The sequence below is a fragment of the Engystomops pustulosus genome, chromosome 3 (genome assembly GCF_040894005.1).
Source record: "Engystomops pustulosus chromosome 3, aEngPut4.maternal, whole genome shotgun sequence".
NCBI classification, from domain to species: domain Eukaryota; kingdom Metazoa; phylum Chordata; class Amphibia; order Anura; family Leptodactylidae; genus Engystomops; species Engystomops pustulosus.
The window spans coordinates 89,253,355-89,270,926 of record NC_092413.1 but is presented as its reverse complement, the minus strand read 5'-3'; the positions used below and the strand labels follow the sequence as shown (position 1 = coordinate 89,270,926).

The window sequence follows — 17,572 nt, the reverse complement described above, 5'->3', positions numbered from 1 at the left end:
TGGAAGCCAGCGCAGCTGCACCAAGAAAGGGTCGCGTGTGCCACAATCCCAGCGCACACACTTCTTGAATACCTGTGCAAGCCGTTTTAGCCTCAAAGAAGGTGAACAGTCCGACAAAAGTGCAGTGCACAACCCCTACTAAATGAGCCCCAATGTGTGAATTAAAGCAACCATCCACCTAGAAAACAACTTTTGTCCTCCCCCTCCAATCCTCTTGCTCTTGATGCCTCCTATTGTTTTACATTTTCCATTCCAATCTTAATCCATTTTACACAAAGATCAAAAGACTACTTAGAAAAATGTCATACTTTTAGGGGAAGTTTTTGAAGAAGTACTATGTGCGAAACACCCTTATGCTTAAATCACATGATTTTAAACATAGTGTGCAAGATTTATCAAAAGTGCCAGTAGGTTCACAGATAGATGAGTATTATGCATTATGGGGCAGATTTTTGAATCTGTTTTCAACAGAATTCAGTTTGAATTCATGCAAAAAACTGTCTAGAACACCCTGGCAAAACATTTATTAAAAGATTTCCGAAACTTTAGTGACAGATGTGCCAAAATAAGCATGTCCTCAGTTAAAGCAAAGTGGTCTAGTCTACAATGGGGCATGGCCTAATGTGCAACAAAATCCCTGACAAAAAAGTAGCATTTTCTGCACCAATTAATAATAGGTGTAAAGTCTTATAGTTTTATACTACATCAGATTTAGCATCCAGGCGCTTTGATAAATTTTCTGCAGCATAAGACTGTCTAGTCAAACTCTTTTTTTTTTTTAGACACTTTTGATAAATACGCCCCTATGTAAACAAACTTATGCTTCACCAGATTTATCAGTGTCTAACACTGGGTGACAAATGTAGCATATTTTATGACTGTATAGTCATACTTTGCACCTCCTTTTAGTTGCTATGCAAACATTGTTGTTACAGATATTTTTCATGACTTAGGTCATACCCAAAGTCAGCCCCAGGTTTCAGTAGGTCCCTGGGTAGCAGAGCCAGGTTGGGCCCTTTGCAGTGAACTCATGTGGCGGCATTAACCCCTTAACGCTCTGCGCCGTAGCTCTACGGCGCAGAGGTATAAGGGATGTATGAAGAGGGCTCACGGGCTGAGTCCTCTTCATACAGAGGTGGGGGTTTTTGCATTTTGCACAAAACCCCCACCGCTAATAACCGCGGTCGGTGCTTGCACCGATCGCGGCTATTAACCCTCTAAACGCCGCCCGCAAAGTCGCGGGCGGCGTTTAAAAGATGGCGGCGCGCGGGCGCCGCCATCTTTTTTTCGATCGCCACGCCCCCGAACGTCATCGGGGGGCGGCGATCGGTTACCATGGTAGCCTCGGGTCTTCTCTTTACACGAGGCTACATGGTTTATGCAGGTTCGTTACAATGAGCCAGTGGCTCATTGTAATGTAAGACCTGCAAAAACGCCATATATTGCAATACTGTAGTATTGCAGTATATGGTAGGAGCGATCTGATCATCTAGGGTTAATGTACCCTAGATGGTCTAAAAAATAGTGAAAAAAAAAAGAAAAAAAAAAGTTTAAAAAATAAAAAAAATTAATAAAATATTAAAAGTTCAAATCACCCCCCTTTCCCTAGAACGGATATAAAACATAACAAACAGTAAAAATCACAGACATATTAGGTATCGCCGCGTCCCAAAATGCCCGATCTATCAAAATATAAAAACGGTTACGGCCGGCGGTGACCTCCGAGGCGGGAAATGGCGCCCAAATGTCCAAAATGCGACTTTTACACCTTTTTACATAACATAAAAAATGAAATAAAAAATGATCAAAATGTCGCACAGACCTCAAAATGGTAGCAATGAAAACGTCGCCTCATTTCGCAAAAAATGACCCCTCACACATTTCCGTGCGCCAAAGTATGAAAAAGTTATTAGCGTCAGAAGATGGCAAAAAAATTTTTTTCTCTTTTGTACACATTCGTTTAATTTTTTAAAATGTATTAAAACACAATAAAACCTATATAAATTTGGCATCACCGCGATCGCACCGAACCAAAGAATAAAGTAGGCGTGTTATTTGGAGCGAAGAGTGAATTTCGTAAAAACTGAGCCCACAAGAACGTACGGTTTTTTTTCAATTTTTCCACATTTGGAATTTTTTTTCAGCTTCGCAGTACACGGCATGTTAAAATAAATAACATTACGGGAAAGTAAAATTTGTTACGCACAAAATAAGCCCTCACACAGGTCTGTACACGTAAAAATGAAAAAGTTATGGATTTTTGAAGTTGGAGAGCGAGAAATGAGCTGGAAAACCCTCCGTCCTTAAGGGGTTAAACATTCAGAAGCTAAAACAGTCTCCTGTTCCCTAAAATATTCCCTAGTTTATCATACTGAACAGCTCTCTCATGGTTATTTGCCCACCTCACACCCTATAGATTAATTAGAAACATATAGATTCCTTATGTACGACCTTATGTGGGCCCCCCAGCAGCTCTTTGCCTCGTCATTTGCCCAGGTATACCCAGTGGCCAGCCCTGGCCATACCCCTTAGAAGAGATCATGCCCCTTTTACATAGCACTGCCACACTGGTTGCAAAAGTGCCTTAAAACTGTCTGAAACCTTTTGATAAATATGGTGAGAGATGTTTTAGACAACTTTTGGTGCAAAACAGGCTGTAAAATCTGCTATACTGCCTTAAGTGGAAATTACAATTTTTTTGTGGAACTTAGCCCCATGCATATAGCAATAGTTTTCTGCAGCGTGGGATGTGTGCGCACAATTCTTTGGTGGATTGGATTATTGGACTTATATGGAATGTATCAAATACATTTGTGCGCATTTCGCCTGAGTTTTTTTCAGCCAGATTTTAGATGTAAAATGTTCTACAAACTGTAAACCTTTTTCATGTGTTTTCTAATTTTTTTCATTGTTTTGGGTCCAATGCCTTAAAAAAATGCAGCATGTGCTAAGTGTTTTTATTTAAGCTACATGAAAATGTTATTCTGTTTTCATATAAGCATACCCAAACACAAGATAAAAGTGTATGTGTATTTGTAAGGATAGACTAACCTTTCTGTACTGTGTCTTCAAAGAGCAAACATTTTGAAATTAAATTCCAATTTGCTCCATTTTAAAGGGAACCTGTCATCAAGAACAAGAACCTGCCATCAAGAAAAATTACACCCCCCAACAAACTTTTTCTGCCATTGTCTATGTTGGCCTCGCCCACCACCAGTTGTCTCCACCTAACACAGGTTGCGTGAAATGGTGAGAAGACCTGTAATTTCCCACACAGTGCTCACTGCTAAATTCACCATGGAGAGAGAGGGGCAGAAATCTGGTAAGGACTGGAAGTGGACAGAGAAAGGACCTCCTGTCTGTTTAGGCTGAGATTTGAAGAGACACTGAGCTGTCAATCAAAAGAAGAAGGTGTGTTTCACTGGCAGCATTGTCTACTCATTTGCATATCACAAAAATGTCTGTAATTAAGGTAAAGTGTCACGGTGGCAGACAATTTTAGGTGATATGGGGAGGATTTAAACCCTGTACAAGCAGGTATTACTGATGGAGGGGTAAAATTCTGGTGACAGGCCCTCTTTAAGATTAAGTTCTGTCGAACTAGTCTTTTTGTTACAATAAATTATGTGTATATTTACAGTATCAAGGCTTGAATGCCTGAAATCTGGCGCACGGCCAGGAATTGCACCTATTTCCCCAACTATGCCATATCCACGCCAAATAGGACTGGAGGGATGTGAAGTGGGCCTGTGCACAAGCTATAGCCTGAGCCCTTAAAGAGAACCCGTCATGCAAAATAACCCCCCTAAACTAAATATATTTTCATAAACTGCCATTAGAGAGCATTGCCTCTATCCCTTCATTGTCCCTCTACATGCCTGTAAACCTAAGCAATGAGGTCCTAAAGCTGTATGCAAATGACCTGTGAAATGTCCAATGAAGCATTAGCATATTCAAGCTGTCCACTCTATTCATGAGTGGGAGGCACAGCCACACCCCCAGTGCTTGACTGACAGCCTGTATAATGATGTGAGGCTGTATAATGATGTGCTCCCTGGTGCTGGTGGCCACGCCCCCTGCAGCCTGTGTGTGCATATGTGTGTGTTTAGGAGAGATACAGCAGCTCCAGGCAGCCATGTTACAGCAGAACCTGTCAGATTCATGTGTAGCTGATGTCTGTGTCTCTCACCTGTATATTAGGAGGATGCAGCATGTCAGCAGGTACAGCACTCACACTAGCCATGCTTTACTATACATTACACACAGACATGAGCAGGGGGAGGAGAGGGGAGGGGGAACAGGGGTGACATCACTGCCTCTGACCATGTGACCAGCCTCATTTACATGATAAAGAATAGATGATTTTACAATGATTAATGTATGAAATAACTAGATAAAGGCTGGGATGGGATCCTTGTGAGCTGCTCCAACAGGTAGAGGTGACAGGACTAGTGGCAGAGACCTGATGACAGGTGTCCTTTAACTATAGTCTATGCCAGGCCAAAACTAGTGTAGGACTGCCTCACCAGAACAGCGCTGCAGCTCACTGGGATCAATCAGGAGACCAGATCCTCCTGATAAATCCAGCGGGAGGTGAGGAAACATCATATGCTGGCGCACTTAGCCAAGTATGCTCCTATATGTATAGCCTTGATCAAGAAAACCTTGGTACAGTACAACTTGTAAATTACGAAATTCTAATCTGACATTCACAATTTAGGTATTTTTCTTTCATCTATTTCATTAATGTCATGTGTATGGTTAAGGGGAACTCCAAGTCATGAGATCACTCTCAACTTTCTATTACTATTTATAAGCTTCCTGTTTGTGAAGTTCACTGGCAACATTTCTGACCTTTTTAATTCACATCTTATGAAGATCTTTGAAGACTTTGACACAGACATCTGATTTCATATTTTAGAGATTTTTGAGGGTAAGAAAACCCATGATGAATACAGGCAGTCTCCGGGTTACGTACAAGATATGTTCTGCAGGTTTGTTCTTAAATCGAATTTGTATGCAAGTCAGAACTGTATATTTTATTATTGTAACCCCAGCCAAAAATTTTTTGGTCTCTGTGACAATTGGATTTTAAAATTTTTGGGTTGTAATAAAAACAAGGATTAACAATAAATCTTAAATGCAGACACTTTTGATAACTGTTACAGGTGATCAATTTAGCCTGGGACTAAAATACAGTATATTACCAACATCCAGAGGTCCGTTTGTAACTTTGGGTCGTCTGTAAGTCGGGTGTTCTTAAGTAGGGGACCGCCTGTACCTAGGATATTTTGTAAGGAAAAAAGAAAGGGAGCATAAGCCATGATAGTAGGCTTCAGGGTTCCCATAGTTGTAAGATCGCATTAAGGGGGTTCTCCCACGAAGGGGCTAAGTTGTTAATCAGTGGGGGTCTCAGTGCTGAAACCCCCGCAGATCGCGAAAATGAGGGGTCCGTCTACACCCCAGAACAAAATCAACAGAAGACAGATGGGTGTGGAGGAAATCAATTAAAATAATGAAGCAGTGGCGTAACAACAGCCATAGCAGCCATAGTGGGCGCTACCAGCCCCGCGCTGCTTAGGGGCCCGGGATAGAGTCAAAATTATCAACGCTGCTCTCCCGGGCCCATCCCTCCTGGGCCCATCCCTCCCTCATGACAGGGGCGCAGAGGCAGAGCAACCAGGCCCGTCTACGCACCTTCTCCGCAGCCCGCACACATGCCCACCCGCTTCTCGCTGGACGATGTCATTTAATAACACATCCACCTCCCTGCACCTCACTGCCACCTTCTCTCTTCCCCACCCCCACAGCCCCCCACCCATGGCCGCCTCTACAACCCCACCTCCCTGACCCCACCTTTGCGCCTGCCTCCCCGACCCCACAGCCACCCGCCTCCTCGACCACACAGCCACCCTCCTCCCCGACCACACAGCCGCCCTCCTCCCCGACCACACAGCCGCCCTCCTCCCCGACCACACAGCCGCCCTCCTCCCCGACCACACAGCCGCCCTCCTCCCCGACCACACAGCCGCCCTCCTCCCCGACCACACAGCCGCCCTCCTCCCCGACCACACAGCCGCCCTCCTCCCCGTTTGCATCCACAGCCGCTCCCCTGTCCACAGCCACAGTCGCCTCCCTGTCCACGGCCACAGCCCCCTGCCCCTCCGCAGCCACAGCCACCTCCCTGCCCACACAATGCCAGAGCCAGGAGCGTGGCCCGCTGACACCTACCCGCCCGAAGATGCAGCCACCTACATGATCCAGCAACCTGTATGCCAAAAATGCAAGTAAAACCTTTTATATGTATGCATAGTTATAAGTATGTGTGTGTATATGCTATATGTATGTGTGTATATGCTGTGTGTGTATTTGCTGTATGTGTGTATACATACTTTATATATGTGTGTATATGTTGAATATACTGTAAGTATGTGTGTCTAAGCTGTATGCATATATGTGTATATACTGTATGCATGTGGGTGTATATGTTGAAAATACTGTATGTTGTGTATATACTGTATGTTATGTGTGTATATTCTGTAAGCATGTGTGTATATGCTGTATATATGTATATGATGTATGTGTGTGTGTGTATTTGCTGTATGTGTATATATATACCTGTATGTATGTGTGTATATGTTGTATACATGTGTGTATATGTTGTATATAATGTATGCATGAGTGTATATTCTTAATATACTGTATGCATGTGTGTGCATATGCTGTATGCATGTGTGTGTATATGCTGTATATACTGTATGCATGTATGTATGTTTGTGTATATGCTGAACATACTGTATGTATGTGTGTATACACTGTATGTTGTTTATATATACCGGTACTCCATGTTGTGTATATGCTGTATATACTGTATGCATGTGTATATGTTGGATATACTGTATGTATGCATGTATATACTGTGTGTATATGCAGTATGCATGTAAACACGGTATATACCATGTGTATAAGCTTTATGTAGATATATATATGGTGTGTATGTGTGTATATATGATGTTTATGTTGTATGTATGTGTGTATGCTATATGTATATGAAGTGTGTAAATAGTGTTTTATACTTCATGTATGTGTATAACACATACACAGTGGGTGTATACTGTATGTAAAAGTATTTGATGCATATATACTGTATGTATGCATATATACAGTATGTATGCCAATTTGATGTATATACTGTGTGTGTTTAAATGTATAAATGTGTACATACTGTATGTGTGTATATACTGTATAAGGCTACATTCACATGATGGATGCCCGCCGTACCGTAGTACGGTGAGCATACATCGATGCTGCAGAGAGGAGCAGGGGATGAGCGCTGCTCACCCCCGCCCCTCTCCATAGGAAGATACAGCGCACGGCGCCGTATCACGGGAAATGGTAGAACATGTCCTATGTTTTCCCGGGCTACGGAGCAGTACGGTGCCGCACGTGTGCTGCACTGTACTGCTACCGTACAGGGCCGTGAGCCCATAGAAGTGTATGGGGGACGTATATCGGCCGTACATACGTCGGCCGTATATACATCCCCCATACATGTGTGTGAATGTATATAAAAGTATATAAAAGTGAGTGCAGAATGTTATGTGTATATATTTAAGTGTATACGTGTGTGTGTATGAGTGTATAAGAGTGTTTGTACAAATATGTATAAATATTTTTTGAAGGGAAGGGGGGCCCCATGCAGAAATCTGCTATGGGGCCCTGCTTTTCCTAGTTACGCCCCTGTAATGAAGAGTGAAGTAAGGCAGTGCTCATACTAATCCAGGACAATTTCAAACTAAGTCAGCTGTGCATATTCTAAGGTACTTTCCAGGCAGAGGACAGTGCGGAAGCCCAAATGGGAACAGATGTTACATACAGACTGCAGAAAATAGTAATGCAATGGATTCTCTATTTTCTGTGTGGAGTCTGTGGAAGACATCATAGCAACAAGTCACCACACACCAGTAATTTATAATGAAAACAAGGGAAACTGTTATAAACTCAATGGGAGAGAACTCCCCAAATTTACATAAAGATTATATAGTTTTTTTTACAAGGAATCAGCCGGCTAATATCTCTTATAGTATTTGGCTTTAATCTTTCTAACCTTTTCACAGAACTGGTGGTGCTTTTTAGAGGTTAAATTAACTGGTAGATTTTCCTTAAAGGTACCTGTCAACTGAGGGCTGGAGACGGATTACCACAGAAACAGTACAGCATATTCCACATATGTTTTTTTTTTTTTAAACTGTGCAGTATATGGTTATTAAAATAAACTATCTGAAACTTTACTTGACTCCCTGCCAGATTCTTCAGCTGAGCCCCAGTGGAAAGCATTTCTAATACTAACATTCATCTGCTCCTGGATCCCTCCTCCCATGATCCTCGGTAGTTGCTCTTAACTCCACCTCCTTTTTCTCCCTCCCAATGATGATATCTACTAACTAAAGCAAGCTATTCTTTTTCTTGTGCTGTAAGCCCTCTTCCTCTGACATGTGCTCTGAGAAGTGAAGGCAGCTTGCCCTTGTTCCTCGGCCCAGTTGAATGTGTGCCAAGAATGGAGATGCAGTAAGCTGCCTCAATGTACTGGCCAGAGGGAAAGGACTCACTGGGCAAGCTGAGAATACCGTCTGTCATCAGATGGAGGGAGGAAGAGAGAGAGGATGGCCGAGGGGTGGTGAAACAACAAGTAAGGACGATGGGAAAAGGAATCGAGGGGCAGACAAACGTTACAATTTACCCCCCCCCTCCCCCCAAACATGTAAAGTTTAAAATAGTTTATTTCAATAACCATATAACGCAAAGCTTTTTTAAAAAACATATGTGGAATATACAGTACTGTTTCTGTAGGAACCTTTCTCCAGCTAAAAATGGCCCTCTAGCGACAGGTTCCTTTTAATTAATGTGGCACCTTCTATTTTAGTCAGTTTTAGCGCTCATTACTCCAGAATTCTGGTGTAGACAGCTTGGTAAATAAAATGTTTTAAATCATACAAATCCATTATCTGCCTATACTAAATAGTATGTATAGGATATGCATTGCAAAAAAGGATGTGTGTAGGATTTTTTTATAGTTTTTTTTTTTGGCCTAGTGAAAGGACCTTATGTGAAAGATGTTGGGTTGCGTACTTTCCTTATAGAAACATTAACCTTTAATGTCTTCCCACAGCTCTTAGGTGTGAAAACAAGTTTGAAAGCAAATAACAGAAATTACGTTTTATTATTAAAATGTATGAGGGAAATACCCTAGAATTAGGTCACTTCAATGCAGCAATAGAAAAAGTGGCAAATTCACCTTTGTGTTCTCAAAGTATAAAATAGTCATCAGGTACACCAGAATCACTAATGTTTTCTACAGAACTAAAGGTTGTTTGATGTACATTTTAATGCTTTGTGAACAGAGGCATAGCTCGGGGTTCAGCAAAGAGGGGTCAATTCCCCCAGTGGCCTCCAACACAGGTATATACATTTCACCACCATGTAGTGACCATACAGTATATGGTAGATATTGATTATACAGACAGTCCCTGGGTTACGTACAAGATTCTGTAGATTTGTTCTTAAGTTAAATCTGTATATTTTATAAAATTGTAACCCCAGACAAATGTTTTTTGGTCTTTGTGACAATTGGATTTTTAAAATGTTGGGTTGTCATAAGAACCGGGATTAACAATAAATCTTAAGGGCACACACCTTTAATAATTGTTATAGCTTTTTATTGTAGACTAGGGCTACAGTAAATTGCCAATTACCAGAGGTCTGTTTGTAACTAGGGGTCGTCAGTACGTCAGGTGTTCTTAAGTAGGGGACCGCCTGTACTAACCAATCATCTTATGAATAACAGTAGATAAGAATGTAGTAGTGTTTTGTTGTGCTCATATTTATATAGAGAGAATATGGGTAGTAGTGTTGTGCCATGTCCAAAGTACCTGTGCACTGTGCTGTCCTTTCAGGACCTTTGGAGGACTCACTTGTCCTGGAAGATACATTGTAATATGTATTGTCGGGAGCCGGTACACATATATTACCAGCAGAACAGCTAGATAGAAATGAGATCTAGGGAGTGGCCACCCAAAGTCCTAGGGCCTGTAGTCATCGCCCACTTTGATTACCGGGAAGGTATCAATGATTTATTGCTTTATAATTTATATAGCCTAATATACAAATACTGGTGGAAAAAGTGCAGCTCATACACTTTGCTGCATGCAAATTAACCCCCTTCAAGACTGCCATACGGCTATATACCTCCTATTTGCACATGCCCCTTGCAGAAAGAATGTTTATAACTGTTTTGACTGTGAACAAATTCAAACGGCCATATCCCCTGAACCCTGGCATATAGAATCATAATGTTTAATTCATTTTAAACAAAAGAATCTCCCCTTCAAAACGTTTGAAATGTGCCCCCCTCCGGCCAGAATGTAGAAGAAGCTTTAGGAGACATTAATTTTCACTTTGCAGAAATGCATGCCCCCCGGCATCTGAACCTAGGAAAGTGTGATGGAATAATGCTGTACATATTTATAACATATTTTGATAAAATTTACTACTTGTTTAAAAAACTTTAATTGGAAAAATGACAAAAAAAAGCTTATTTTTTCACATTTGTAGTCAATTATTGACAAATTAACGTAATTAATAAAACTATCCTATCAAGTTAAACTTTGTTATGATATGTAAAGCTTTTCCAGAGATATTGGGGTACATTTACTTACCTGGTCCTGTCATGATCCCGCGGTTTGTTGTCCGACGAGGATTCGGGTCTGCTGCGATTCATTTAGATCGTGCGCCCGAGTTCCTGCATCGCTTCAGCGCTGAGGTCTGCCGGAGTTTACCTTCTTCTTCCTGGTGCATGTGAGTGCTTGATCTTGCGACACAATTCCTTTTTTAAATTCCGCAGTTTGTCCCAATCCGTCGGGTGGTCCGACGGCCATGCCACCCGATTTCTGTCGCGCGCAAGCTGGCGCAAATGCGCCAAAATCTGATCACGTGCGACAAAATCCCGGGGCAATTCGGCGCAAAAATGGAAATCATCAGGAAACCCAAAGAAAATGTGTCTGACAGACCCTTAGTAAATGAGACCCAATGTCTAAGAAGCACGTAACAGAACTGCAAAAATTTACCTCAACATTCAGGCACAAAGGCCATCAGTCATGAAGGGGTTAAATATGAGGTCATGTGGTCATCAATCGATCAAAAACTAATATCAGGATAAAATCAGCTTGATGAACTATCCAGTTTTTATGTAAAAATTCCAAGGAGAAAGACAATTGGCTGTAGATTGAGCCTATTATTATTACAAAACAAACCATGCAGAGCAATGGGCTACAGCCAGAAGAATTGCTGGCCACCCTGGAGCTCAGAGAAGGAGCCCTGTGCTGCATTCTAGTAATCAACACCACCCACTTCTTAAAGATGCAGGTACTATTGATTCTGTAAAATATTGGAGCAGGTAGGGAAGATGTGCCCTATCAGGTATATATGACATAACCTATGTATGTAAATATAAAACGGTTCGCACTGCCACAAGTGGGGGTGTGCATCAGACCCAGGGAACCTACCCCTGGATGAATAATCAAGTAAAGGTCATGTAGAAGATGCAGTTGATTCTAAAATACACTGTCAAACACACTGCCTAAAAGTGTTTGGATTGCTCTGCAGGATAATGCTGACTGCATGTGTATGGCGTTTAACACTTACAATATGCCTCAGAAAGCAAGACATGTTGATTCCTTTCTAAATCACATTTTAAGGTATGTATATTAATGCACAACACTGGGTATCTCTTGTACCTTCCTGATGACCATGGTTTGCTTAGAGCCTTAGGAAGCACAAGGGAAGGTGCTGAACATCTTCGTTGAGCAAGTGACTTGTGCTGAAAGAAACAAAATAAAAAATTAGTCTGTTTTGTGGGTTTAATAGAAGGAAGCCGCCGCTAAAATTATTACAAACCAGTTCCAGGAATTCCAGAAAAGTGAAAAAGCTAGTGTAATCGCTAGGTAGCATGCAGCATATCAAACCATAAACTTACACAGCTGGAGTGTAACAACCATCAGCTGCAACAAACTTAGGCTACAATCACACTAATATGTGCCCACCGTACCGTAGCATGGCGGGCACACGTTGGCGCCGGGGAGAGGAGGAGGTCCTGCTCACCCCGCCCCTCTCCATAGAGATATATGGCACATGGCGCCGTATTCCGGGGTAAGATAGAACATCTATCTTTCTCCCGGCTACAGAATGGTATGGTGCCACACGTGTGCACATTGCCATGTATGGGGGACGTATTTATGCCGTATCTACGTCCTCCATACAGCAGTGTGAATGTAACCTTAAAGATAGAGCATCCATGTACTGGAAAAACTAATTTTAGTAGTGGTAGATGTAAGCAGTCTCTCACCAGGTTTGAGATTAGTGTGTTTATGTCAAAAATAAGATTCTTTTACAAATGTGATTGTATGCCCACAAATATTTGTTTTTTCTTATTTTTGCACTGCAAAAAAACAATACATTTTTTTTATACACCAATCTTCAGCCAAGAGGGGTAACTCATACTTTCATGGTTGATACTACAGTAGGGGCAATACTAGGTTGTCCTTCATATGTACTACAGTGGTGATACAGATTTTAGGCTAAAATAATATAATTGTGCTACTAGAGCAGTCATATGGTTAGATGTCAAGATAAGCAGAGGTCATGTCATAAAAATGTCCTAAATCTTGTCACTGTTATATTTGGGATATTTTCTTATGTTTTATAATTAGACAAAATTACTATATCTTTATGTTTATTGTTTATATCTTTATGTTTATTGTTTATATCTTTATGTTTATTGTTCCATGAATGCAAGTCAGATTTGCTTAAACTTTTAAAGTCACATCAAACTGTGAAGCAAACTTCTATTATTGTTGCCAATTTTCTGATTTTAGGGGAAAATATCTCTAAATGCTGGTAAACCAATAGCTAACAAGAATCAGCTTAATTACAGTAATCATTTCTCATTTGTAGTATAAAGCAATAAGTCCCTAATGAGCGAGTGTTCACACCAACTTAACATGTGTAATTTGAAATAACCAATGTGACTAAGTCTTTTTCTTACAGTACAGTATGAGTTGATCACCTACACAATGTTTCCATTAGTGTAGGTGGCATCCTACCCCCAGTAAGTGAATAATTGTATTAATTGATTTCCGTAACTTTTGTACTTCAAAGGATAACATCCATAACAAAAATGTAGCAGTGCAATCAGTGGCGTAACTTCAAGCTGATGCGCCCCAGTGCAAAGTCTGTGCAAGGCCCCTGACTATATTGTATGGTATGTAGTACTAGTCTTCTCATATGGGAAATTGACACCTTATGAACCCCTAAACCTCATGGGCCCACCCTCTGCACCCCCTCAAGTTACGCCCATGAGTGCAATATATAGTGCATATGGTTTCCACGGGCAACTATAACAGTTTTACCTCAGACACTTCTGGTAAATCTCCCATCAAGGTTCCTCTGTGCTGGATGACCAAACTCCTCCACATCATTTAGCAGACTAATAGATATAGACAAGCCAAAAAGGAGTTACCCTGTTGGCTGACTTGTTACTCAAGTCAAAGTACATCCAAAAAAAATCAATAGGAAAACAGTAGAATGCACATTTACTATAAATAAAACATAGGTTTTAATATTAAAGTATCTGTCAGGTCCTACAGGTCCTACAGATCTGGATTGGCACTGTTCAAACAGGAAACCAAACACTGAAGACGGCTGAGATCAATCCGATTATTTTGTATATCCTGACTACTGTTGGCCCTGGGCTACAAAATGATGAACCGTATGATAGGTGTTATTTATTAGCACTAGGATATGGTGAGACAATAAGGGGAGACTGCGTCATAAGAAATTAGTCCATTGACAGCCAGAAGGTCTATGGCTGTATGGATCAAATCATGACAAAGAACAGCAGCCCTTCCCTTTAGTGCATTTTATTGCCTAGGTGTTTGATACTATATGGAATGGTTCCTAAATATTTTTAGAAGTAATATTACAAGCTATGTTTCCCACATCATTTAGCACCTCCAGGATTAAAGATTCTAAGTGAAATCAGTGTAGACAATAATGTAAACTAAACAAGTTACAGTAAGTTTAAAACTTAATTTATTGTACTAATGAGCTATAGAACAGCACATATCACATAAAATACAAAATGTCCTGTTTACTGAATCACAAAACCTAAACTTGATTCTTACCTTCCTGGCTTTATCTTGGTGTAACTTCCATACACACCTTTTCGGGACTGTGTTGTACCCAGGGCCGCATCTGCCATGATGCGGGATGGAAATCCCGCCTCGGCAGCAGATTGCAGCCCCCTATGTGGAGCGGTGTTCAGGCCGATCGCAGCTCACCTCGCCTTGCTGTCATCAAAACCACCGCTGTGTCCCGGGCAGTGTTGCCGGCGGCAGTGTTCACCCACCACCATCGCCTTCACAGACCTCCCTCACTTCTGTCGGCAGAACTTTGTGTGCGCCAGAGGATAGAAGAACACCCTGCAACAACTCCAACTGTCTGAGGTAGAAATCTAAGGCCCGTGCCAGCCTGGTGTGTCAAGGGCCTAACTTGCTGACCTGTGGGGTCTCAGTGATGAGTATGAATAGTGTGTCTGACAGGGTCCCAGGTACCCCAGTCGGACTCCTTGTCGCTCCCAGCGATGAATGGAGCAGACTGCCGCACATGTCCATTCTGCTCCATTCATCTCTATTATGCAGTGCAGCACTTTATTGAGATCTGCTTCTTAGAGATGAATGGAGCAGAAAGGTCTACTCATCTCTGGGAGCGACAAGGGGTCTTACGGAGGTACATTGGACTCCCCGTTCTCGTGATCTGGCCAGGTCTCATGACTGAGACCCCCACCAATCAGCAAGTTAGGCCTTATTCTGTAGATAGGTCCTAACTTGATTGGTGGGAAAACCCCTTTAAGGGTGCATTCACACAGTTGTCTTTTGTATGCATTTTGAAATGCACTTGTCAGAACACATGCATCTAAAATGAGTTGGGTTGCTTTAAAAGTCTTTATTTTTCTTTACAAGGCTCTTGGAAGCTATGGATGATATACCAAGTGGATTTTATAACATTTATTAAAATGGTCAAAAAGGGATCCGGGGAGTTTTTATTTCAATATTCGCAATCCTAGAGACGGCGACTATTACAAAGGCTGGGGCTTAGGGTTGACCACTAACCCCCAAACAATTACCCCGGCACCCACCGCCACCAGGGGTGTCAGGAAGAATCGGGTACCTGCCTGCAGAAACAGAATATCTACACAAGAAGGGACATCTACCAGATTTACTGTCCAAACTTACATGTTCATTGTTTAGCAAGTCACTGGTAAATTTAATTGTGGATGACAAATGAGGACTTTTTTTCATACCTATTATGCAGGGGGGAGGGGGAGCTGGCATTAAAATTTTTGCCTCAGGCAGCAAAAAGGCTAGAATCGACACTGGTTGATTACTTCTGCCTGTCAGGGACAATCGCTGCACCATCCCCCAGCTACTGTGTATGTATGATCCAGCTCAAGTTGATTAGTCCAGTCTGGAAAGTTAAGGAAGCACTGTGTAATGTGCTTATGAACGGCAGACTGCATGCAACCCAGCTTTCCCAAGGTTCTGAATTTTAGAATAGTTTTTTGAGTAAAATCAGATCAGGGATTAAACAAAATATATTTCTGCAGCAGTGTAGCTACAGCATTCTCAAGGTATGTTTGGTTCACAGTGCATAAAACCAAATGGTAGGTTCCATTGCCTTACTCCTCTGATTCATTATATCATACAGGCAGTCCCCAACTTAAGGACCACTGATTTACAGACGACCTCTAGTTACAGACGGACCCCTCTGCCCACTGGTGAAGCTCTCTAAATGCTTTACTATAGTCCCAGACTCCAATGATCAGCTGTAAGGTGTCTGTAATTATGCTTTATTGATAATCTTTGGTCCCATTACAACAAAAAATGTTTAAACTGCAATTGTGACTGGAACTAAAATATACAGTTTCGACTTACATAGAAATTCAACTAAAAGTGTAAACGTCATTTCAAAAAACTTTTGATATGTTGCAGGGCTGGTCATTTTAAGCCCTTTTACAATAGGATTAGTTACCCGAATCTTGCTCCTTCCTCTTGTATTCTGCAGACTTCCCCTAGATGTCAGTGATCTCTCATATCGCTGTTGTTGGGCACATTCCATCTTCACTGAGGAGCTGACTACAGAGGGAGAGACACGTCTACCTGTCCTCTCTACTAACAGTTGATTTACCTCATGTCTCACTGCTTTAGCACTCAGTCATGTGCAGAGAGAAGCCCTAACTAATTTAGTAACCAAACAACTACACTTGTCTCTCCATCAGCTTTCCCTACACTTGTATGTAAACAAATAATCCACACAGACAAAAACTGCAGATAGATCAGGATATACATAGATATATGGAATATAGATAAATAGATATGGAATAGATAGGTAGAGAGATAAATATGACTAGACAGATGATAGATAGATAGATAGATAGATAGATAGATAGATAGATAGATAGATATGGTCTCATTGATCAGCTGTGTGTGCTTGAGATGAGGTGACAGGAGGCAGGAGCTGGAAACCCTGGTTGCTATGGGCCAAAAAGGTACTAAATGAGGGCCGAGAGCCAAAATACTTTGAGGAATGATTTCCAGGGACACCTGGAGTAGAATTATGTTTTTTAGGTTTTTTTTTTTACTCAGAATGATGATTACACTTTAAGTACAAACCTATGGAACCTATCTTGTATGTAACCCAGGGACTGCCTGTATATTGAACAGTAAATAAAGTCCACTTTCAGCAAATAACTGAAAGAGTTTGTGTAAAGAGAAGTTATATTTCGACTATACTTTCTGTATCAGTTCCTCATTGTTTTCTAGTTCTCTGCTTGCTGTCCTGCTACAACCTCTTTAAATACCATCACTAGATAGTACAATTTGGAAATACCATCGCTAGGAAGTATTAACCCTCATAAAGCTCTGTATACTATAAAATTAAAGAAGTATCTCCCATAATTAATTATAATATATATCGAGCCCCCATAAAATGATGGTGCATTGTATGAGTGATCAAAATTAGAGATCAACACACAATTTCCTCTATATCAATGTAATTCTGTGGTTCTATGTGAAGATATTGTAACATGAGTAAAATAGCAGTATTGCGTAAATTCTATGTATTATAAAGCACAGAAAAGAAATGTAAATGAGATTATTGTAAAAAAAAAAAAAACACTGTTCAAAATTAGAGAAAATTTCAGATACTGCAAGTTATTGGTGTTAATCTAGCACCTGGTGCCAATTTCGTTAATTTTCTGATAAACCCCATTTAACTGACAGCCTTAGGGCAGTTTCATATTAGTCCATGATCAGTCCGTGATCACAGACATGAGTAGTGCCGTGCCACGGACTCACCACTCTCCTGGGAACTAAACTCTATACATAATATTGATATATGATGCACAGAGTTCTTGTTTGCCTGATCTAACAGTACAGTGTCGATTCTCCTGCATATTGAG

The 17,572-nt window shown here is 41.2% G+C and overlaps 1 protein-coding gene across 3 annotated transcripts in view; it reads right to left on the bottom strand.

Moving 5' to 3' along the window:
• Nucleotides 1-17,572, bottom strand: part of LOC140121599 (T-cell activation Rho GTPase-activating protein-like) — a 91,705-nt gene that overhangs the window by 46,984 nt on the left and 27,149 nt on the right. The window contains exon 2 of one of the 3 annotated variants that reach the window (XM_072141367.1): nt 11,793-11,875. The exons of 1 other annotated variant lie outside the window; for it this stretch is intronic. In XM_072141367.1, coding sequence (XP_071997468.1) covers nt 11,793-11,875 — 83 coding nt within the window. Of the gene's footprint in view, nt 1-5,207; nt 5,265-11,792; nt 11,876-17,572 lie in introns of those variants that run through there. One more of the 3 variants, XM_072141369.1, reaches the window with a different exon arrangement.